Source organism: Prosopis cineraria, unplaced genomic scaffold (assembly GCF_029017545.1).
Source record: "Prosopis cineraria cultivar Desert tree isolate PC_DT_omini unplaced genomic scaffold, ASM2901754v1 PC4, whole genome shotgun sequence".
NCBI lineage: Eukaryota > Viridiplantae > Streptophyta > Magnoliopsida > Fabales > Fabaceae > Prosopis > Prosopis cineraria.
Window position 1 is genome coordinate 7,068,306 of NW_026555335.1, and position 25,835 is coordinate 7,094,140.

The following is a 25,835-nucleotide window of genomic DNA, read 5'->3' on the forward strand; positions in this document are numbered from 1 at the left end:
ATTTGATTACCAAACCCTTGTGAATAATCAACCGTAGGAGGATCCACATATAGGATGATTATAGGCAATAGCCTTAGAAGGAACGACTACCTTAAATAGAAATAAATCTGTCTCAATGTGAAATATAATTGTAATTGTGACAAGGTAGTTAATAATTAGTTGTTGGAGGGGAAGGTTAGTGGCTGTTAAGTAACTGTTAAATGGAATGGGTAGGAATAGGAGATTATAAAGACTACTGATTAAGTAAATCAGATTATGTTTTCCTTGAATGAGAGTACCCAAGTACTATTCAGAATCTCTCTTACCTCTTTGTTCTTCTCTCTCCTCTCCTTTGAAACTATGTTATAGAATTTAGATTGGAAAGAGAGGGAGAGAGAGGGGAAATTGAGAAACAAAATAGAGAGATTGAGAGCACAAATCCGAATTTGTAATTCTCAAAGTCTTAATTAGGTACTCTACTGCCTCTTATTTGTAGGCATTATTATCGTATGAATGTATACATTCTAATCTATCCAAATCCTACTAACATAATTAAATATCAAATCTTATCTCAATCCTATTTAAATTGTAAATCATATGTAAATCTATTTAAACCCTACTTAATTCTTAATTTTCTTATTTGTTATAATTACATAACAATACCTCTCCCCCCAAAAACCCTTGCCCTTAAGGGCCAAGTACACATAAAATTGTATTAAACTGGACCTAAAGCATCCTAATTAAAGTGCCTCTGAACCAAGTCAGAACAAGAACGAGCACCAAGAGCAAGGAAGAAGCAGAGATATACGTTCTCATTAGCAAAGTAGAGGGTAACGGTGATTGAATCTAGAGAATATGCATTGATAGAGAACATAGGACAGATGGCAAACTGCAACCACTAACTATAAAAGAATCTTGGGAACCGTGACTGAAGGAATTTGTGTTGACATGACCATCAACTACTTGGAGTTCTTTGCTCTTCTTGATAATGCTTTTTCTCACAATCTTGTAGAGGCATCTTCCTTTCATCCTTCTCTAAAAACTCTTGCGACCCATTAATATCATGAAGTGCCCGTGCCTTTTTTTCTGCTCAACGCATTAGCATGATTTCTTGCAATCTTGCAAGACTTCTAGCTTCTTGAAGTGTTCTTGGTTTGAAGAGACACACTGGTTTTCCAAGTTTTGGCTTAAGCCCAGCCACATATGCAAGTACCAAATATTTTCTTGCAATTTCAGTTGACTAGTGTGGCTATCAAAGAATTCATTGAATTTTTTCACACTCCCCTGTTGATGAAGCTACATTTGGTGGTCATCCTCATTTTCACTTTGGAATGGATGGTATGCCATGGCTGAGGAAAACCTGGGTCTGATACCATTGTTATAGAATTTAGGTTGGAAAGAAAGGGAAACAGAGGGGAAAGAGAGGACTGAAACAGAGAGATGAAGAGAGCAAATCCAATTTTGTAATTTCATTGGAAATCAAAGTCTGAAATTAGGTATTCTACTACCTCTTATTTATATGCATTATTATCATATGAATATATATATATATATATCTAAATCTATTCAAATCCTACTAATATAATAATAATAATATAATTAAATATCAAATCCTATCTAAATCCTATTTAAGTCATAAATCATATCTAAATATATTTAAACCCAAATTAAATCTTAATTAATTTCTTATTTATTATAATTACATAACACTTTCTATCTCTATGACAATTGTAGAGATGTATTGATAGTATCACAACGGGCTATCCTCAGTCGTGGAACCCACTTCATTCCCAAATTTAGATGATAGTCATAGATGGCTTAGGCAATGTGGTAGTGCAAAGGAGTACAACAATTACTTTGATGATGCTGTAAGCTAATTAAAGATGCCAGAAAAGTATCTGGTTATTGTACAGTGGGTAGCTTGGAAGACGAACTTGTTGAGTTCATGAAGCTGTGTCACTTAGTTACCTTGAATAAAGCCAAGAGTCTTGCTCGAATGTAAGAGATCATGTTGTCATGGAGGTATGAACATCAGTTTACTCTTCAAGAAGATGCTAAGAATGTTGAAAAAGAGTTTTGTGGTTAGACCTAGCTTTTATTGTATTTAATGTAAATATTGGTTATTAATAGGAGAGATATTAGGGGTAGTGAAATAGTGATATCCATGCGAATTATTCCCTAATATCCTTCCTTAATTTGGTCTCCTTAATTCTCAAAAATTTGATTGCCTTTTCTCATGTATATATCTGTGTACATACCTTAAGATGAATATACAAGAGTTTTTGGCCTAATTGCTACATGGTATCAAAGCAACCAGTAACTTTCAATGCTGAGAACTCTAAAACAAAAGCTTCGGTTAGGAGACGCACCCAATTCATACTTCTCCAATGTCAAAGAGTGATAGGTCCTTGAAAATCGATTCAAATAAGGTAGGTGGTCCCTTTGGGTCAATCACTAGCCACGATGGATCATCAATACACATTACTGTAAAACTTAATGGCACAAATTATTGTTTGTGGGCACGGGCTATGAGACTCACGATTAGAGGCCGAGGGAAGATGGGCTACTCTGATGGTTCATTGAAAACTCCAGAAGAATCCAAGACGCTGGAGTTACAGCATTGGCACTCCGAAAATTCATTGGTATCATCATGGCTAATAAATGCCGTGTTTCCAAAAATTCAACAAAGTTTCATGTTTCTTCCATTAGCTCATGAAATCTAGAAAGCTGTGTGAGATTCATACTCTGACGAGAAGGATTTGGCTCGAATATATGAGCTTAAAACAAAGGCATGGTCACTGCAATAGGGAGAGTGTGATGTCACTACTTTTTTTGTCAAGAGTTGAATGCCATATGGCAAGAACTAAACTTGATGATAGATAGGGAATTGTCTAGTAGTAATGATGCAACCCGTTATAAAGAGCAAATTGAAAGTGAGTGTGTATTTCAATTTATCGTGGGACTGAATTAATCTCTAAATGATGTTCGAGGGCAAGTTCTAAGTCGTACACCACTCCCATCAACCAAGGAAGTATTCTCTGAGGTACATCATGAAGCTTCAAGACACAAGGTAATGATTTTTGGAACTATTTGTACCCTATCAATTTCTTTATACTTTGCTGCACTTGTGAGAAAGAGCAGTGACACAAATTAGAAGAACTAGAAAGGGAAGGTCACTTGTGAACATTGTAAGAAGATTGGACATACTTGTGATACTTGTTGGAATGTACATGGAAAGCCAGTTGATTGGAAGCCAAGGAAAGGAAAGTCACAAGCTTACCAAACTTCTCACAACATACCACTTGATGAACTAGAATCAACCTCATCAATATCTGAGATTGATAAGGAACAATTAGGTAAGTTACTTGAGATGCTCAATGTGCTTCAGAAGAATGAGCAAAATCAGAAATCGAATCGTACTGTGTCTATGGCTCATAAAGGTAAATGTGCCTTACTTCTACTAGTAAGTTCAAATGGATTGTTGATATTGGGGACATTAATCATATGACCTTAGATGCTATGCCATTCAATACCTATATTCCTAGTGCTGGAGATGAGATAGTAAGTACAACTAATGGGTCTTCCTTGTCAATAGCTGGGATAGGAAGTGTGGTTATTTTTGAAGTTATGAAATGAGAACATGTTTTGCATGTACCATACTTGGCCTGTAGTTTATTGTCTGTAAGTACATTGACTAAACAGGATTGTTAGGCTCATTTCTGTTCCACTCATTGTATTTTTTAGGACCTCTTATCAGGGAAGATGATTGGTAATGCTAAGGAGCATAATGGTCTTTACTATCTTGATGAATCAACTAAGTAGTCTCTAGTCTTGAATTCAGTGCAATGTTGCATCTATTTCTAAAAGTAAAGACTTTAAAATTTTATGTTATGATATAGGAGAATGGGTCATCCAAATTTTCATTATTTGTGTTGCTTGTTTCTTGAATTTCAAGTCAATAAAAATTCTTCATTTCAATATGCTAATTGTGAGCTTGCTAAACATCATATATCTGTTTTCAAACCTATTGAATATGAATTTGCATGTCCTTTTTCCATCATTCATAGTGATTTAGGGGGTCCTACTCTTGTTGCTAATCATACAAATACTAAGTGGATCATTACGTTTATCGATGATCACACTAGAAAGTGTGGGGTTTACTTATTAAACTGTAAATTCACTGTGCCTTCTGTCTTCTCGCAATTCTACACACTGTTAAAAAAAACTAGTTCGATACTACAATCCAGGTGCTCCATATTGACAATGGTATTGAATATTTCAATAAAACCATGGATTTGTTTGTAACAATACATGGAATTGTCCATAAAAGTACCTGTCCTCATGCTCCTCAAGAAAATGGTATTGTGGAAAGAAAAAACAAATATCTCTTAGAAGTTGCATGTGCTTTGCTGTTTACTTATAATGTTCCCAAATATTTTTGGGGTGAAGCAATTCTTACAACCACGTATTTAATCAATCGCACTCCAAGTCATGTTCTCTCATTATCACACCTCTTGGGAAATTAAAAGAATCCCACTCCCTTACTCATCTGGGCACTAACATACATCTTAAAATCTTTAGTTGCACCACCTATGTTCACTCTTATCATTCCTAAAAGCTAGACCCTAAAGCTATCAAATGCCTATTCCTTGGTTATTCTTCTACACAAAAGGGTATTAATGCTTTGATCCTTATACCAAAAAGCTTTACATAAGTAGAGATGTTTTCTTTATTGAGAATGAACCTTTCTACCCAAATGCTTTAATTTAGGGGGAGGGGGGAGTGACTTTCAGCCTTTGGAAAGTGAGAGGGGTGAGAAATATACCATTCACGATCCAAATCCATTCCTTCCAAACTAGCAAACCCTCAAACAAAGTTTGAATCCCTTGATCAATAGCCCACCGAACTGAGGATTGAATCTCGTAGCTTAGAAACTGAAGTGAAAAGTCTTTCTAGGTGCAATGATAATATAGGTAATACGCGGGAAAAGACACCAATAGTCTACTCAAGAAAGAAATGGTGAAAAAGGAAGATTGCTATGTCTTAAGCACAGCTAGAATCTGAACCACAAGAGGCTCTTGAGGTTGAGAATGTAGATAGTGACAATAATTCTCAGGAACATAAAGAGTTGGCCGAGGTGGAGGAAGTAGAGGTAGACTAACCTACAACCCTCAGAAAAACAACCTAGAACTTGCACACAGTATCCCATTCAAAGGTTTATGAGTAAGACACTATCCTCACAATTCTGTAATTTTGTAATTAACGTTGACTAGGTGAAGATTCCCAATGATGTGTATAAAACATTAAGTATACCAAAATGGAAGAATGTTGTGATGGAGGAAATGAATGCCTTAGAAAAAAATGGCACGTGGGAAATTGTAGAACTACAAAAGGGAAAGAAAGTTGTGAGATGTAAGTGGGCATTTACCCTAAAATATGATGCTACTGGTAAGTTGAACAGATTAAAGGCAAGGCTAGTAGCAAGTGGGTTTGCTCAAACATATGGCTTGGATTGGAAAGAAACATTTGCACTTGTGGCCGAGCTTAATACTGTCATAATCTTGATCTTTATGGCTGTAAATTTGGACCGACGTTTTTATCAGCTAGATATTAAAAATGCCTTCCTTAATGGTGACCTTAAGGAAGAAGTCTTTATGACATTGCCTCCAGGTTTTGAGGCAGGGAAAAACAATTAGGTGTGTAAGCTGAATAAATTTTTGTATGGTTTAAAACAATCATCTCAGGCTTGGTTTGATAGATTCTCGGAAGCCTTGAAAGTTGAAGGGTATGAGAAGGGATTGTCTGATCACACTATGTTTGTGAAGATGGAAAGTGGAACAAGGTGTATTCTTATTGTATATGTTGATGATATAATTGCTACAAGTGACTATGAGGAGGAAGTAGACAAAATAAAGAGGGCTCTTGGAAAGGAATTTGAAGTGAAAGGTCTTGGGAGCTTGAAATATTTTTTGGGTGTGGAGGTTGCATGGTCACTTTGAGTTACCAGTGAGAAGAGTGGAACATATAACTGAGTCCGATTAAGAGAGGTAGAGGAAGGCCTAAGAGAACACTCTTGAAAGTTATTGAACGCGATCTCTTAATTAATAATATTCCTAAAAGCTTGATAAATGATAGAGCACAATGATGTCTTGCAATCCATGTAGCCGACCCCACCTAGTGGGATAAAGGCTTGTTGTTGTTGGAGGTTGCATGGTCACAAAGAGGGATTTATGTGTCCCAAAGAAAGTATGTTCTTGACCTGCTTATTGAGATGGGAATGTTAGGGCGTAAACTTGTAGAAACAACCATTGTTGTGAAGAAAAAAGAGAAGAAGCTGAAGAAAGATATGGTAAATGAAGAAAATGAAGTTGAACCTGAGGAGGATGATTGTGAAGAAGAAAAAGAGAAGAATGAAACAATAGAGAAGGAGAGACACTAAAAGTTAGTTGGAAAACTAATTTATCTCTCTCATGCTCGACTGGACATAGCTTTTGCAGTAAGTGTTGCAAGCCAGTATATGTGCAACCCCAGAGAGAAGCATATGGAAGCTGCTTATAGAATCTGGAGGTACTTGAAGGGAACACCTGGCAAAGGGTTGTTGTTCAAAGAAACAAAACCTTTGGTCAATAGAAATTTACACAGCTGCAGATTGGGGAGGAACTTTCAAGGATAAGCGGTCAACATTAGGTTACTACTCATTTGTATGGGGAAATCTTGTTTCCTGGAAGAGTCAGAAGTAAAGAGTGGCCTTAAGGAGTAGTGCAGAATTAGAACTAGGGCATTGGCTTAAAGTATCTCATAAGTACTATGGGTAAGGCGAGTATGGGATGGGATACATGTCAAAACTGATCCACCGTTGAAGTTGTATTGTGATAACAAAGCTACCATAATTATGGCACTAAATCCAGTCAACATGAGAGATCCAAGCATGTGGAGATTGATAGACATTTTATAAGGGAAAAGGTTGAGGAAGGAGTCATGTGCCTCATCTACATGCTATCGAGATTCCAAGCTGCTAACGTACTCACCCAGGGATTGCACAAACTAGCATTTGATTGTTATATAAGCAAGTTGCACATGATCAGCATTTAGGACCCAACTTGAAGGGAAGTGTGGTTAGACATACTTTTATTATATTTATTGTAAATATTGGTTATTAATAGGAGAGATATCGAGGGTAATGAAATGGAGATATTTATGCAATTTATTCCCTAATATCCTCCTCTAATTTCAGTCTCCTTAATTCTCGAAGATCTAATTGCCTTCTCTCATATATATATATATATATATATTTGTGTACATACCTAGAGATGAATATACAAAAGTTTTCAGCCTAATTGCTACCAGTTTGATTGGACAACATCCCAATAATAGTATGATGGTGATTTCAAGAAGGGCTAGGAATCCTTAATGGCAAATATTGATCTAAACACTGGCTGTAGCACTAGAGTAGAGGCTTTAGTGCAAGATTCTGTTGGCCAAGACCCTTTCATTACTAGTGGGCACTATTTGTCGATTGTTTTTGTTACCTCATCACTCTTCGTCTTTGCTCTACTATCTTTGTTGACCTTTGGCTATGCACGCCATAGCTTCAACTTGAAAACCCATTGTTTCGAAATTGTAGAGGCTCTTTCATGTTGAAGAACTTCTGTTGTCATGGGTCCCTCGTGATTGTGGGATTTTAAAATGTGTCTATTCTTGATTACCCAAAGTCACTGCAGCTGTCTTCTTGGTTTCATCCACTATCACTTTTGCATGATCCATATCCCTATGTGTCTTAGTTTTTTCGTCGTTGTCTCTGTTTCATTTGCCTAGCCAGAAGTCTTCAGGAAGTGAGGTCTATATTTGAGCTTTAAGAGGGTCACATGGGTGTGTGTTTCAACTATTGAAAAGTCAAGGGAGCAGATACTGCACTTGCTTTAAGTCAGAAGGGGAGATGTGAAAGCGATAGGTCTTAATGGTTATCTAGAAAAGATTTTGCACACAGTTCTATGCATTGGTCTGGTTGTAATAGCCCAGGTTAAGAAGATAAATTGGCTTGGTTCCTAGAAATGTTTTGTATTGGATCAATATATTGCTAGTTCAAAATTCTAATTATGACATTTAAATACTTATTTCAACCTACAATTTAGTTTTCTCTCAAGATGTTGTACTAAGCTTTTTGTTTGGGTTAAGAATTGTTTCTTGACATAATTAACCCTTGAGGGCAAGGGTTTTTTGGAATGGGGTATTGATACATAATTATAATTGTAACATTCTTTAGTTATCTTGGAGGTTGGGTTTGTGATGGAACCCTCTACGCTAATAAACTTAAAGCAAGCAAAAATACAGAAATATACATAGAAAATGGGACTAAACAAAATAATGGAGTTGTATTACCAGTAAAACAAGGAACTAAAAGTACAGAGTACATGAAACAACACAAAATACAACCCAGTACGGCAACAAAAACATAAGTTACACATGAACAAATGATGAAGAAAGATATCTTCCTCCACCTTAGTCTAGCATTCGAGAGGCCATAGCTCTCCTGACCACTCACAATTTTCAAAATACTCCACACCCTTCTCTTTAGGCAAGGCGGAAGATTTAAAGACCCAAAAAGTGACTCTTACACAGCCCTTACCCCTAGAAGACTCTTAACACATCACTAGGACTTTAAAACATCACTAGGCCATCAATTACTTTCTCTTATAACCAGGATCCGGAGGGTAAACATCTGAACCGGCAATAATGTTATCTTCTAAGCTCATTGCCTTCCTTGATTTCCTCTTATAGGTCTTAGTAAAATATGAGCTCTATCAGTTTGCTTCTTCTTGGAAACACCTTGCTTTTAATGAACCAAGCAACTGGCATTTATCTGCTTATTCAGAAGTTTAATTTTCCTCCTTTGTTTCATCTGACCAAGCAGTGCCTCAATTTTGATTTGGTCACAGCCAGAGGGTATTTATCACCTGTTTGAATTTTTATCAAGTCGTGTATGCTTCCAAACATCCATTTGCTATATTGAAATGTATCTCTCCTTGAAGGGTTGTTTGCAAGTAAAGGGCCACGCTTCAAAAAATGTGAGGTTGATAGTGGGGCAAGGTTTTGGTGTTGGGTGTGTGAGCATTTAGTGACTGAGCAAGGTGGTATGGACTGCTTTTTAGGTAGTTAAGTGGATGAGGCGCTTTTTTTGTTTTTATAATCTTTAAGTGGCTTTTGGGTGAGGGTTCTCCACCCCACTTTGTTGCATCAAAAGATCTCACTTGTTTTTCTCTTTGAATTATATGTACGAGATGATTGTCTTGGGATGATTTGTGAACCCAACTGTGTATTCATTTACTATCTCAATCCTATGACAAAAAAGGGGAAAAATATAGATGTACTATTTCAAAGAAAAGATTTGTAAAAGTGAACTCATTGATAATAATGAGTGAAATTATCAGCTTTGATACATGGTCATGGTTTGGTTCTTGCTATTTTTGTTTAGGCCTTGTCCCTTGGGGTCCTTCTTGCAGGCATTGGAATTTTCTGGTAGACATTCTTATTTTATTGATTTGCAGATTTATTCAACTTGATTTGGGAAAGCTGCATATGACGAATGAATTCAGTTGGCATGGTTCTCCAGAAGATCCTTCAGCTGTCCACATAGATCTTCTCTGTGCTCAGGTTTATATTTCTTGTCTTTTGAACCATTAGTTATGAATTTTTGGCATTTTCTTACTCCAAATTAATGGCAGATTCTGGGTATCAACATGACAATTGGAATTGATGGTTGTCTTGGAAAACCAATGATACGTGAAGGCCAAGGACTTGATATTCTTGTTCGTCGAAGCTTGAGGGATATTTTCAGGAAAGTCCCTTCCTTTTCTCTTGAAGTGAAGGTAAGCCCAATGACTGAGTTACAAATTCAGATGCTTAACTGGGTTGTGTTGCATAAAAAATTACTCCTTGTGGAAAAAACTGCTTAGGGTATAGAGGAAAATGAAAATGCCACTATCTTACCTCCTCTAATGCACAAACTGAAAATACTGAAACCCAGCCACAACTTTGCTTTTTTGTGGGCTTTCAACACCAAACCACATTTGGTCAAAAAAAGGAAAAAAAAACACTAGACCACCACGATGGGTGGCTAGGCCAACCTTTGTTTCACCTCTTTCTTTCATTATTTATCTATGATGGATTGTTAGTTGGCTAGGGATTTTGGATTGTGGAGAAAGGACTTGATTGATACTTTGTAGAAAGGGGAGAAGTTGATGAGGTATTGACATGGTAAGGCCAACTCTAAAAATAGTGCTCCTTGAAAGGACCAAATGCTGATTTCAAAGTCATCAAGCAACTCACGATGTAAGAATTGGTTTCCTCTTTTTTAAAGTTTGAAGACACATTAGAAGAACAAGTGAAATGGCCTGGTGAGGCTTGCAATGCCTTTTTTTTTTTTTTGGTTACATCAAGACTATTGGGTTATAATCCAGACCTAGTTTCTAGACCAACCTTACATACGGGCCAGTGGTTGACAAGCCCAAACCAACGATCTATTCTCACAATCTCACCAATTTTGTATCATCGAAGCCCTCTAAATCATTTTCGAAGTGCAAAATGGATGATAGGCATTGCAGAGCCAAACGACACGGACTCAAGACGCAAGAGAACACTAGAGTCCAAATTATAGTTGTAGATAGTTGGCAAATTTTGGAAAAAAATTGCTCTACTTCATGGAAATGAGACATTGCCACAAGCAAATAAGAGGTTAATTAAAGACAAGGAGAACCTAGTCCAAGCTTTTGTTGAAGGAATCGGGTGGAGTGGTGTTCGTAAAGAGATTACGGAATTTAGGTTCTTTGGATTTTCTCTTGGGTCCAAGATTTCTCTGCATAGTGAAATGAATAGGACACATGTAGACATGGATGTTTGGGGAGATGGGTCTTGGATCTCCAATTTTTATATGCATACCAGTTTCATGAGTTTGGATATTGCAGTTCGGGGGTTTTCTTTCAGGTTTCTCAAATCTTCTTCCGTGGGGAGGACATGCATCTACTGTACGTTTCTACGATCAGGATGTTCAATGCTGGTTGTGCCAAGTGTGTTCCAGATTTCCTCCAATTGTTCCCTCTGTGGCAATAAGGGTAATGAAAATGCATCTAATTTACTTTGGGTGAGTAAGGGCAATGAATTGGGCCTTCCCAAAATGATCTACTAGTGTAGATATCTTTAGACAGTAATTGGAAGCTTAATATGGGCCTCTGGACAATAATGCATCAAGTCCAACATATGGAATCCATTATTTCAAGTACGACTCAAATGCAATTTTAGGCATTTTTACAACATTTTAGCAACTCGAGTGCCTCCCATAAGTTGTTTCGCAACAATTCTAAGTTGTGGGTAACATATAATCAAGGTGGGCTTTGTGAAGTTGGGCTGAAAATGGGCCTATGGTGGACGAAGTATGGACCCATTAAACAATTTTGGATCCTTAGCTGATTGGTTTTTAGCATCAACAATTCTATGTGGAGGGTGGCAATGGGTTTCTGGACTTTTGATGTCCATTAATTTTGTGTTCAATTGTTTTTTTGTTTTCCTGCTAAGCCATAGTAACTTCTGATCTAGTTTCCCAAAAAAAAAAAAAAACAAAAAGAAAAAAAGAAAGAAAGAAAGAAGGTTTTATTATTTTAGTATATGTTTTACTTTTTGTTTTTGTACTGATCCTTGAGGACAAGGATCTCTTGTTGGGGGGAGTATATTGATGCATAGGAATTAGGAATAGTAGGGGTAATTAGGAGAATTAGGAATATAAGGATAGTTTAGGTATTTTGTTATATTTTCTATAAATAGGTCTTTAGGTTGTAATGAGTCATTATGGATGGAAGTAGTCTTTCTCTTCCTCTTTATTTCCTTTCTGCCTCTTCTCTTTCTCCCTCTTTCTCTTTTGCCACTATCAATCTTTGGCATATCAAAAGCTTCTATTTCTGCTTGGAATTTTTTATATTTTGTTCCTACTTCCGGTTCTAATGTGAATTGCACGATATCTTGAGCAGGTGGATTTATTGCATGCTGTGTTGTCTGAAAAAGAATATAAAGTGATTTTGGATTGTACATACATGAATTTATCTGAAGAGCCAATGCTTCCTCCAAGTTTTCGTGGTGGAAATTCCATTTCAAAGGATGCTATTAGACTTCTGGTTGATAAGGTCAACATAAACAGCCAGCTTTTACTATCACAGACCATTACAGTTGTTGCTGTTGTGGTCAATCATGCCTTAGTAGAGCTGTGTTATGGCACAGATGAGGAATCACCGTTGGCTCATATTGCTGTAAGTTTAAAAAATTTGACATTGATAGCTTTATTTGCTCTGTTTTTTACATGATATATTGTACTAATATGTTTTATAGCTTGAACTTAGGCTTCCCTGAAGTTAATATTAACAACATATAACTCTGGATGATATTTGCTGTGTTGCTTTTGCAGCTGGAAGGTCTTTGGGCTTCTTATCGCATGACTTCTTTGTCTGAAAAAGACCTCTACGTGACAATTCCCAAATTTTCTGTACTAGACGTCCGGCCTCACACGAAACCTGAAATGCGTCTGATGCTTGGATCCTCTACTGATGCTTCCAAACAAATAGTTCCTGGAAAAGTTCCTTTTTCCTTTAACAAAATTTGTTCTGGGAAGATGGGCGATGAAGCTGGAACTGACATTGATTTGCCTATTTTGACAATGTTCTTGATGGATTACAGATGGCGTGTGTCATCTCAATCATTTGTCATTCGTGTGCAACAACCTCGGATTCTTGTTGTGCCTGATTTTCTTCTTGCTGTGGCTGAATTTTTTGTTCCTGCTTTGGGAGCATTAACTGGAAGAGAAGAATACATGGATCCAAAGAATGATCCCATCCGCCGAAACAATAAGATAGTTTTGACGGAACCCGTCTACAAGCAGACAGAAGATGTAGTGCACCTGTCTCCATCTAAACAGTTAGTGGCAGATTGTGTTGGCATTGATGAATATATATATGATGGTTGTGGAAATTGTATCTGTTTGAGTTTTGAAAAGGATGCAAAGGAATTGCGGAGCACAAATTTTCGGCCAATTATATTCATTGGACGCGGAAAGAGATTGCGGTTTGTTAATGTAAAAATTGAGGTAACATGCTTCCATTTTGTTTGTAATTAGGTGATATGTGTGTGAGAAATTGTTAGCAGAGGATAATTGATGATTTTGAGGAACAAGATTTCAATGCGAGGGTTATACTATTTATATCTTCACGTGTCATTGAAGTGTTATTTGACTAGTATGGAATTGAGATTGATTTACTGAAAAAGAAATCTAACTTTTTGAATAAACAAATATATTGTGGTGGTCTAAATTGGGGATGGATTAAAATTTGACCGAGTAATTTTCCTATTGTCCATTTATGCATCTTTTTTAACGTTTTGTTATGTCCTTGTTGTAGGAATGTCTGCCTGCTATCGCTGGTATGTTTTGAAATGTGTACTGCTATTTTTATTTTTTATTTTTAATTGAAGCAGACAATTAAGCAAGGATGTCTCTACCTCTTCATATTAAGATAACTGTGTTTTAAAATGAATCTGTATATTCCTCTTTTTATTAGGGACTGAAAACTAATTTGAGGAGCAGATGAGGTGAACTATAAGATTTGAGTGCTTTGGACCTTTGCTCTTTTATCTGATGTTTGGCGCATTTGCATGGAACTGAATTCTAGAATTTTCATTTGCCAATTTCTTCCTTCATCTTATTTTGCCATAGGCTTCTTCGTATGTTTCTGCTCATCGTTTTTTAAGGGAGTTTTCTTACCTATTTCTATGAAGGGTTGTGTCTGCTCAGTCGCTATGCTTCTCTCAATTCATGATTTATTTCCTTGGTTTGGAAAAGCCTTACAGCTGACCAAATACTTCGTCTGTTTTTGAATTTCTGACCCCAACAAAAAATGTCTAGTTAATTTTTAATTCTTTTAATTTGAGTAACTTGAAAGAAAACCTTGCGTTTTTTTTCTTAATGAAAGAAAACCTTATTTTTTAAATAAAATGAGAACAAAAACGCAAAATAAATTTAATTAAGCCCTGAACTGTTCCATGCATGGAGTACATCTTCAATTTCTGCCAGTAGCCTTCATTGCTATTATAAGATACTACTTTTTCACCTTTAATGACCTCCACTGTTATTTTTCCTTTACAATCGTGATTTACATCTGTCACTGGGCATTTTTCATATTGCATGTAGCCTTCATTGCAATTGGAACACAATCCTTTCCTTTTACGGCATTCATTGCCATGTTTCTTTTGGTGACTAACTTGGAATGTGCTTACCAGAGAATTAGCTTGTCTCGTCTTTCAGAGAATATCCACTTACTAGGTGGACGGGAAGTGTTAGAAATGTTAGAATTGTAAATTATTTATATTTTAGTTATTTCATTAATCTGTTATGCCCTTAGTAGCTTTACCTTAGATAACCCCCCATTGTCCATAAATACTCATGTAATTGCCACATTCTAAATGCAATAGAAGTGAGAATTCCATAGTCTCTTGTTGACAAAGACAAATAAGCATCTTTTTCTGCCCTGTCAAGTTGCTTGGGCACTTTGTCATAAGCTTTTTGGTGCTTCTTAGGACGAATGGTGTTAGAGGTAGGTTGGACAAATTTCTGTGTTTATTTTAAAGGCTTTCCTAGGAAGGAGGGCTAATTTTCTTGGCAATCTTGCTATATTTGGAGGGTTATGATGCTTGTAGGCCAATATTTGTGCTATAGTAATGGGGTGTGAGAGTACTATACTTTTTTGATTAATTTGTGATGTGACTATAGTGTAAGGTATTGTTTGGTTGGGGGAAGAGGAGGGGAGGGGGCCATCCAAACAAGGGGAGGGGAGCCCCTCGCCTCCCCTCCCCTTATTTGGTTAGGTGGAGGGAAGGGGAAATTTTTAAAATTTCCACTCCCCTCCCCTCCCCTCCCCTCTAAAACCTCCCCCCCAAATTGGGGGGGGGCCCCCTCCCCTCCCCTCCCCCTCCCCTTGAACCAAACAGAGCCTAAGATTCAAGGAAAATTATTTGGAATTTAAGGTATAGTTCTGACAGGGCTGGAAAATTTATCAAAACATATGAGAGGAAATTAAGGGGGAGATAAGGGTCAGAAAGGAAAGATCCAGCAGTTCAAGGTTATTTTACTAAGGGTCCTGATAATGGGGAGTAGGTAATGATGCTTGTAGAGCGGCTTTAGGCTCAGCTTAGATACTAGAGTTACTTTTGGGTTGCTTTAATATTTTGCTTTGTTTTGGAGGGACTCACTGAGAATGTTTTAGAGTGAAGACAAAAGCAAGGAGAGTCCTGGTCTCTCGAACACCAGCGAGGGGCTGATTCAGCATTGGTTCTTGTATTCTTAGTATTGATTAGGGAATAGGGTTTTGTTCAGAATTAGTGAAAGTCATTTTGTATCACTGATTTGGTTATTCAGTCATTAATAGCAAAGCCTCAGCATTTCCCTCATTAATTGCTTATTTTATAGCTTTCTGTTGTTTTGCATTTAATTTTAGAGTTGGGTTCTATCAAGTTCCTTTAGACATTCTTTATCTGAGTCTTTGTAAGAGTTGTAACTTCAGTTGAATTGCTTGAATTTCTCATGTAATGCCTATTATCCCTTTTAAAAACTGATGCTTGGTTCCCTTTATCATTTTACTTCGGAGAGTTTTTTTTTTTTTAAACCAAAACTTGAAGTTTTGAGCCTAGGACGTCTTCCAAACTGCTTAAAGTCCTCATTTTCACCCTCTTCCTATGGTTTCATTGCTCTATAGTTTATCAGACCTTTATTTCCTGCCACCTTTTTATGGAATATAGTTGTTTTCTTGGCTTCCATTCATTTGGTTTCATTCCATTGTTTTTTCGCCTTATTGGATCACACAATGATAACATTTGTTGCATGGGAAGTGAAAAATATTATTTTAATTTTTTCTACAAGTAGAAACTGACATCTTTATTTCTTATTGATTTTTCAGAATGGTTTTCTTTTAAAGCAGTATACATACCTGAGTAATGATAGCAATTACTCTCTGTCCGTTGATGATGGTGTCGATATAGTGTTTCTGGACAATTCCTTATCTGGTGACAAGAGCATAGACCAAGATCATGAATTAACGGAGAGCTTGAGTTCTACATATTCTCAAAGCGACTCAAATGAAATACAAAGTTTCACCTTTGAAACCCAGGTAAGTGATCTTTCAGTTTTGTAAGAGCTAACATGCACCTTGTGTTTACCTTAACTGGTTTGCTTTTTGTGTTGACTGGTTCATGAAATTTTGATTTCCCAAATTCAAGAAATTTGCTTATATGATGTTTGGAACTTTGTCACAAATATGAGCCATTTAAATTTATGAATTGCCTGTGTTGTAAATAAATTAGACATGATGATTTTTCTTATGGATGTAACATTCAAAGCTTTCACAAATAAATTTCCTTGTACTTGGGAAATTACAATATTCTCATACCAAATATCACCTGTGTTTATGCTCCATTGCGTAACCAAATATGTATATTGGCTGGTAGCCTGGCATATTTGTTTGATGATCTATGGCCACCTTTCTGCAAGTCCATTATGTATATTGGAGTGGACGAGCTGACAGAAGTGTTTCAAGATGCATACCATTCTATTCAAGTTTATTTGACCTAGTTAGTTTGGTTGCATGGATGTTTGGTGCACTCAAAAGTTCAGTTGATACTGTAATTTTCAGATGTCTGACCTTGAATGTGTTGGAGAGGGAATTGAGATAAATAACCTGTACATGCCTGAACACTTGGGAAGACTCCTTACATTTACTCTCATAAATAACTATTACTTTGATCCCGTTATCTGACATGCGGCTTGTGAATTAGCTTTCAAAACCTACCCTAAGTGATGAAATAAGGAATTATGGATGGTTGGATTATCTTATTTTATCCTAGGACCATTAGGATTCGTTTTTTATTTGAATTATAAGATACCTAAGATTATCTTATCCAGTCTAGGATTTAGTTATTTTGTCTTATCTTTTAGGATTTATTAGATTTAGGTTAGATTCTATTATTTTAAATAGTTTTGCCTAGGGCTCTGTTAATGGCCTTAAATTCTCATCAATTGTGAGGCTCTTGGATGAATTGAATTTTGGTTCTCCCTCCCTCCCTCCCTCCCTTTGTTTCTTCTAATTCTCCTTCAGTTCGTTTGTATCTCCCGCCCTCCCTCCCTCCCATCTCTTCTCTTTCACCCCCTTTCTCCCTTCCTATTTCACATCACGAAGTGAGATTTTTGAGACTGGCAACTTCACCCTCAGATTTTCTGCAATGGACCCCTAGAACATTGAAAGCGTCAAAGTTATTGTTTTGGAATTCTATACCATGCTTCCTTAACAAATAAAGATGGAAGAGTTAGCCACAAGTCAGCCCTCTATTCCTGAGATAGTAGAAGAAATAGCAGGAAAATAAACAAGAACATCAACAAGCCTTGTACCACTAAATGGGGTTGGTTATATAGATCACATGATGCTATTGTGCTCTATCAAACAACCCTTTAGATATATCGTTTACCAATGGATTTTGTTCAATCACTTCATTGAGTTCCTGCACTGTCTTGCTTTGCACATGTCTGAACCACCTTAAACAATTATTAAGAAATCATAGGGAAAAATCATTACAAAGTCTGATGCAGGCCTGCAGCTTTTAAAAAAGAACAGCGAATACGAAGCAGTGCATAGCTGCATAAAACTGAAAAAACAGATGGTATGTTTGATTTTCATTTTGTAAACTATTTTCTATTTTTTAAAATAAAAAAATTGGTACAGCATTTGCATTTAATTGATTTCTGAAACTGTTCTTAGTTTTTGTTTTTAAAAACAAGAAAATGGAAACAAGTCAAATACATAAATATGAATTATTACTTTAGAGAAAGCAGTGATTTCAAAAAAACGACCTGGCCATGCTCAAAATTGAAACTCACCTGTTACTGAATCTAACTTATGTGTCTGAAAAAAAGAAAAGAAAAGAAAAGAAAACAAACGCCCTTTTTCATTGACCGTGCAAGCCTAAATTAAAGAAGCGCCAATTATATCTTATTGGCTCTTCTTGGATTTACTGAAGATTTTTGTTGTGCTTATATGCTTCTGCTCTTTTGATCGAATAGAAGAACTACAATTATTTGCTGGACTATAATCTTTGCTAGTATCACTTACTATCCAGCTTCTTTAGAGCAGGATTTCACTTGGATTTTTTTGGTCTTATCTGGCGTTTTCATTTATGACTATTGGCCTTTGTTAAGGTTGTTTCTCCCGAGTTCACCTTCTATGATGGTACTAAATCATTTCTGGATGATTCTTCATATGGGGAGAAGCTTATTCGTGCTAAGTTGGACTTCAGCTTCATGTAAGTTCTGTCATTTCTTCTGCTATTATCTTGTACATATAGTTATGTTTGATTTTCATATTAATAGATGCATATAATTGTTTCTGAAATCTGAACATTTTCAAACTTGTGTAATTTATGGGTTATATTTTCCAGGTAGAGTATAGACTGATTATGGAATATTGGAGAGAATAGTATTTCTCATTCATAGATTTTGATGCACAAAGGGGTTCTATATATATAGATCAAGAGATATAAAACCTAATAAATAATAATAATGCTAATAAATGCTCATTATTAACAATAATAACATAATATTCCCACACTCCCTCTCAAGTTGGATCACAAATGCTAATCATGTCTAATTTATTTATACAACTCTCAAAGCAGGCTTAGGTAGTCTCTTGGTCAGTACATTCACAGCTTGTAACTTTGTAGGTAGGTATGTCAAGCATGCACTGCCTTCCTCTAGTTTTTCTTTGATAAAGTGTCTATTCACTTCAACATGTTTAAATCTCTTATGGTGGATAGGATTCAGTGGCATGCTTATGGCAGTCTTATTATCACAATACAATTTCATTGGTGAATCAATTTTGACTTGTATTTCTTCCATGACCCTTCTTATCTAGAGTTCTTCTATAATTCCTTGAACTAATGCTCTTAATTCGAATTCAGCACTACTTCTGGATACAACTATCTGCTTTTGACTTTTTCAAGTCACTTAAGTTTCCCCACACAAACAAGCCATAGGCAGAGGTGGATCTCTTATCTCCATAGGTCCCCCCCCAATCTACATCTGTATAGATCTCAATTGTCATCTGATCATACTTCTTAAATGGCAATCCCTTACCAGGTGTACCTTTAAGGTATCTAAGAATCCTGTATACAGTTTCTAGGTGTTTCTTTCTTAGATCACTCATGTATTGACTCGCTACATTGACAGCAAAAGCAATATTTGGCCTTATATGGGATAGATAAATCAGCTTCCCGACCAGTCTCAGATATCTATCTTCATCAACAATTTCTCTTTTTTTCTCATCTTCTTCTTCTTCAACATCATCATCAGAGTTGTCTTCTCCTTCGAACTCCTCTTTGCTATTTTTCTTAGACTACTACTTCTTTCTTGAGACCACAATAGTAGTTTCCTTAGGTGTACAACCTAACATGCTAATTTCCATTAGAAGATTAAGTATATACTTCCTCTGAGATACATATATGCCTCGTTTTGACCTTGCAACTTCCATTCCGAGAGAATATTTCAAGCTCCTAAGATCCTTGACTTTAAATTCATTACCAATGACAGTCTTTATCCTTGCTATCTTCTCAACATGATCTCCTATAAGAATTATATCATCTACATACACAACGAAGATGCACTTCTTGGCTCCCTCAGCCTTAACAAACATCGTATAATCTAATAATCCTTGTTTATAGCCTTCTAACTTCAAAACCTTTGAGAATCTATCAAACCACACTCTAGGTGACTTTTTCAAGCTATAAAAGGAATTCTTTAGCTGGCATACTTTGTCACTTCTGCCTCTATCAAACCCCAGAGTTAGAGTCGTGTAGACTTCTTTCTTCAATTCTCCATTTAAAAAGGCATTCTTGATATCTAGTTGATGAAGTGGCTATTCAAGATTGGCCGCTACTGACAATAGAATTCTGATAGTGTTTAGTTTTGCCACAAGCACAAACATCTCTTTGTAGTTTATAGTAAATGTCTAGGTGAAACCCCTCACTACTAATCATGCCTTTAACTTGTCGAGTGTGCTATCAGCCTTGTACTTTGGGTAAAGACCTACTTGCAACTAACCAATTTCTTACCTCTAGGTCTTTCAATAATTTCCCATGTTCCATTTTTCTCCAAAGCTCTCATTTCTACCATCACTGTATTTCTGCATTCTGGTATTCTCAATGCCTCTTGGATGTTGTTAGGGATAACAACTTTATCTAAATTAATGATGAAGGCCTGGTAACTAGGAAAGAGAGGCTTGTAGGATACATGCTTCTGAATTCGATGTCAAGTACAAGATTGATGTTGTTTTCGTAGAGCGATAGGTAGATCAAGATCAGCAGATTTAGTTCCTTGCTCTGAATCATCTGGCTCACTGGATGGATTTGTCCTTGGTGCATCGGCTTCAAGAACTACCTCTGGTTCCTTATGGGATTGGCAGTGAAGGTCAACAATGCCTCCTGCAGTACTCGTATGAACACCCTAAGGAGTTGTATAGGATGTAATATGCGATCTATAACCTGGAACCTTAAAAAATTATTTCTGAAATTCTGTTGGCATAGCTCTGATACCATGTGGAATTTTGGAGAGAATAACATTTCTCATTGATATATTTTGATGTGTAAACTGGTTCTATATATATACATACAGAGAGATAAAACCTAATAAATAATAATAAAGCCTAATGAATAATACTAATAAATGCTAATTATTAACAAGGTAACATAATATTCCCAAACTGATTTTTCTTGAAGCTACTTGTATGCTTCAATCATGGCGTGAACACACCTATACCTATACCCTTAACTTCAATTGAAAATGAATTTGGAATGGTTCCCATAAGGTTACAAATTATGGAAGTTCTCAACATTTTGTAAAAATTAAACTACCAAGAAATTGAAGATGCAATGCAGTTTTCTGAGTGTACAAGTCAATCTGAATTCTGCTATATATACACAAGTGAGATATAGCTAAATTTCTTGATTTTAGGTTCCATATTTGGTTTGTTAAAGTCAGACATAGATGTGAAAAAAATTTATCGAGATGATAGTGCTAATCCAAGATATCAACCTACATGATAATTTGGATGTAACCAACTAATGATTAAATTTTTTTATTCTTTATAATCCCCTTATCTGGGAACATTTATTCATCTATTATAATGCATTCACCATAAAAGAATTAATTACATAAAATATTTTTATTCTGAAATACTTTCGGGACCTCAAGATCTGCAAATCCGTTTTGAACATCATCTGTCCGACCTTTTGCACATTTTGTTGCTGAATTTGTCCTATCATGGAGAAAGGAGGACTCTTGGTCCTTCCCTCTACGGTGCTTGTCAACTTAATTTTGTAATGTAGTGGCAATGACAAACCTTACTTCCACACATATGGGTTATCTGATTCAGTACTTTTCTTAAAACAGATTGACATGGGCACCATCTTGTGATACCCATATACATTATTCCTATATGCATAGTTTATATCCAGTCAATCTTCATTAACTCTTTCTTTTATTTCCCTTTTTATTAAATGGAAAAAATATGTAAATCAGCTTTTGATTTGACTTTCTTGTTTTAATATGAGCAGCTATGCCTCCAAAGAAAAAGATACTTGGATAAGAGCCCTTGTGAAGGATTTTACTGTTGAGGCTGGTTCTGGTCTTATCATTCTGGATCCAGTGGATATTTCAGGGGGATACACTTCTGTGAAGGACAAAACAAATATTTCATTAGTATCAACAGATATATGTCTCCATCTTTCACTTAGTGCAATTTCTCTTATACTCAATTTGCAAAGTCAGGCATCTGCAGCACTTAACTTTGGAAATGCAACTCCCTTGGTTCCATGTACCAACTTTGATCGAATTTGGGTTTCTCAAAAAGGTTCTCTCTCATTTATGTTAAATAACCTGACGGCATTTCTTTGTTATGCATTCACTTTTAGTCATAGATACCATGTTCCATGTAGCCAAGAACAAGTTCTTGATCCATAACTATCTATTTCGTCTTCTACATTTTGCAGGAAACAATATTACATTTTGGAGGCCTCAAGCTCCGACAAATTATGTTGTATTAGGAGATTGTGTGACATCAAGGTATCTGCCATCTTGTCCTATTATTATAAGGTCTTCATTGCTGTTGATCTTTGTTTCAATTGTTTTATCTGAATTGGTGCTAAAGTTGCATCAGGATAAAAAAATTTTAAGGGGACAACTTAAACTCTGGTTACTGGCATTTCCATGGTGAAATAGTAAAGAGGCTTTAGGTGACAACAGACCTTCTACTGATTCCAAAAAAATCAGTAGCTTGTACAAATTACAAACTGTTCATGACCATAATCCTAAAAGTTGCAAACAGGAACTGAACATTCGATAAGTCAAAGAGATGGAAAACTAATAAATACATATGAAGAACTATAAATCCATCTGTGGCAGCGGTGAAGATTGTGATCTAGGCCATATACCTGCTCATCGGTGTTTCATTGGAACAGGGGAAGCCAGTAGATTTTTCTTGGATTTTGGGAAAGAGAATGATGGAGAATAAGATAGTATGGGATGTTTAGCTTCCACATTGAGTAGTTAGGATGGTCTGTGGGTTTTTAAGTTGGTCAATTCTCTCACCTATTTAGTTAGCTTTGGGCACTTCGGTGCCTATCAATTGGTATGTCAGTTGGTCGTCAGTGGTTTGTGAAGGACTAAATGCAGAGGGTTGTTTCGAATGGAGGATTCTGACTAGTGAGGAAGTCAAGAGAGATGTTATCCAGTGAAATGACGCAGGATAGCTGTTGAGATGTTGGCTCTTTCACACCCCCTGGGGGTGTAATTGATGGAAATTAAGGTAGTATGAGATGCTTAAATCACACATTTGAGTGTGTTTGTTCTCCCACCTCAATAGCTATTTTTTTGAAGGGCCATTTCATTCCATTTGGATGACTGACCAACAGAGAATCAACTAGGAAACATTTTTTTCCCAATACTGAACTTAAACATGCTATACTAGTAAATCATTAGAACATGTTAAAGATGAAGTCCTCTTGTTTTTCCTTATTAATCTTAACAGTTGGTGTTTTGTATTTTTAACCTACAATATTACAAGATACCTTAGGCTTCATTTTGATGTTTCTTTTATTTTTATTTTCTAGATGAATTTCTTAGGTAAAAAGTCATTATCTTTTTCTATTATTTTTCAAGAGTGGTTCATCTCCTACTTGATATCTATTAATACATCACTGTTTTTGTTCAATAGTTCATAAATTATTTTGTGTGTTAATTAATTTCTGTTGTAATATCTTCTCAGGCCAGTTCCTCCTTCACAGGCAGTTATGGCCGTGAGTAATGCATACGGAAGAGTAAGAAAGCCAGTTCGTTTTCTTCTTATTGGTTCATTCATGAGTAATCAAGGCCTTGGAGGAGATGAGGGCTACACTGATGCTAGCAGTGAATGCTCTCTCTGGATGCCTATTGCACCCCCAGGATACACAGCTTTAGGTTGTGTCGCACATTTAGGGGATCAACCGCCACCCAATCATGTTGTTCACTGCCTGCGTTCTGATCTCATAACATCAACTTCGTATTCAGATTGCATATTTAGTTCTTCAGCCCACTTTACCTCTGGTTTCAAAATCTGGCGTCTTGATAATGTTATTGGGTCCTTTTTTGCTCATTCTTCAATTCAATGTCCTCCCAAAGACAGATGTTATGACCTAAGTCATCTGCTCCTCTGGAACTCAAATCGAGCTCAGCCTACTCCATTAGATCCAATGTCAGATTTTAGTTCTGGTGACAGTGAAAATCAGCAAGCATGCCAAAGTGCAAATACATCTGGATGGGATATTTTGAGATCCATATCAAAAGCAAACAATTATATGTCTTCACCTAACTTTGAGAGAATCTGGTGGCACAAAGGTAGTGACCTTCATCATGCAGTTTCAATATGGCGACCTGTTGCACGTCTTGGTTATGCTGTCTTGGGTGATTGCATCACTGAGGGGTGAGACCTCATTATCTTACAAGGCTTGTTTGATGACATAATGGTGTCTACCTAGTTCAATTTTTTGCTGGCGTTAATATCTTGTCATTTTTCACTCTTTCAGCCTTGAACCTCCTGCTCTAGGAATAATATTCAAAAATGACGATCCTGATATCTCTGCAAAACCTGTTCAGTTTACTAAAGTTGCCCATATTGTGGGGAAGGGAATTGAGGAAATCTTCTTCTGGTACCCTACAGCTCCTCCTGGTTATGTTTCTTTTGGATGTGTTGTCTCAAAGAAAGATGAAGCACCATGTGCGGATCTGTTTTGCTGCCCAAGGATGGATCTTGTCAGCCAAGCAAATATCCATGAGGTGCCACTTTCAAGATCTTCAAGTTCAAAGGCACCCCATTGCTGGAGCATTTGGAAAGTAGAAAACCAGGTTAATCTTAGCTTGCACTGCACTAAAATCACTAAAAAATTCTGGATTTACTGTCTTGTAAGTTTAAATAGAGATAGGGGGTTTCATTTTTGTTATCTAAAGAAATTTCCCCCCTAGTGGCTAGGTGCATCTTGATCTGGTTTACATGCTCTGAGAGTTTGTTATGCTTTTGTTACATTTTATCAAAAGAACGGGGAATAAAAAGGTTTTGCTTTCTACTTTCTCTATAGGCATGCACCTTTCTAGCTCGATCTGATCTCAAAAAACCATCAAACCGATTGGCCTATATAATTGGTGACCCAGTGAAGCCCAAGACTCAAGAAAACATAACTGCTGAGCTGAGGCTACGATTCTTGTCTCTGACAATTTTGGACAGCATATATGGAATGGCAGTACGTATCCTATGCCTAACCTGTAAACAAGGCTCTTTTTTCTCAGTTTTTGTGATACTATTGAAAAATTGGACTCTCATTTCAGATGACACCTCTATTTGACACAACCATTACAAATTTAAAGCTTGCAACACATGGTCGCCTAGAATCCATGAATGCAGTACTGATTTCTTCAATTGCTGCATCGACCTTTAATGCACAATTAGAGGCATGGGAGCCACTTGTGGAGCCATTTGATGGAATATTCAAGTAAACTATGATTATTGTTGTTGTTGTTTTATGAGTCTAAACTTATAAATCTGTGCTAATCGTCTGGTTCCTCTTTCCCATGTTAATTTGGAACTATCCTTTTGTTAATACGGAACCAGTTAATTGTTCTCTTTGAAACTTGTTTAGGTTTGAAACTTATCACTCAAACGTAAACTTGCCATCTGGACTTGCAAAGAGAATTCGCATTGCTGCTACCAATATTCTGAATGTGAATGTTAGTGCAGCAAACCTTGAATCCTTTGTGGGAAGCATTCTTTCATGGAGAAGACAGTTAGAGCTTGAACAGAAAGCATCTAAGCTAAAAGAGGTCAAACACTTGCGACCTATTATCTTGTACCCTATGAATTATATGCATGCGTAAAGCCTTACAAGCCCATTGGTTGTGCAGGAGGTCTGTAGTCTGCAAAGACATGGGGATGATGCAACTTTTTCTGCACTGGATGAGGATGATTTACAGACTGTTGTGGTAGAAAATAAACTTGGACTTGACATCTATGTCAAAAAAGTTGAGCAAGATGTAGATATGGTTGACAAGCTACATCATGGTGATTGTGATTCTGTGTGGATTCCACCTCCAAGGTTTTCAGATAGGTTAAATGTTTCAGATGAATCTAGAGAAGCACGTTGTTATATTGCTGTTAAGATACTTGAAGCCAAGGTGATAAGCATTGAAATAATTTATCAAGTATTTT

General features: G+C 36.5%; 1 protein-coding gene across 1 annotated transcript in view; it reads left to right on the forward strand.

The window, feature by feature from the left end:
• LOC129309216 (uncharacterized) overlaps positions 1 to 25,835 on the forward strand; it is a 79,965-nt gene that overhangs the window by 38,101 nt on the left and 16,029 nt on the right. The window contains 14 exon segments of the mRNA XM_054950651.1: positions 9,525 to 9,630; positions 9,702 to 9,845; positions 11,997 to 12,272; positions 12,428 to 13,102; positions 15,963 to 16,172; positions 18,251 to 18,354; positions 21,658 to 21,953; positions 22,093 to 22,165; positions 23,367 to 24,059; positions 24,163 to 24,481; positions 24,712 to 24,873; positions 24,959 to 25,122; positions 25,270 to 25,450; positions 25,532 to 25,801. Of these exon segments, the coding sequence (XP_054806626.1) occupies positions 9,525 to 9,630; positions 9,702 to 9,845; positions 11,997 to 12,272; positions 12,428 to 13,102; positions 15,963 to 16,172; positions 18,251 to 18,354; positions 21,658 to 21,953; positions 22,093 to 22,165; positions 23,367 to 24,059; positions 24,163 to 24,481; positions 24,712 to 24,873; positions 24,959 to 25,122; positions 25,270 to 25,450; positions 25,532 to 25,801 (3,673 nt within the window).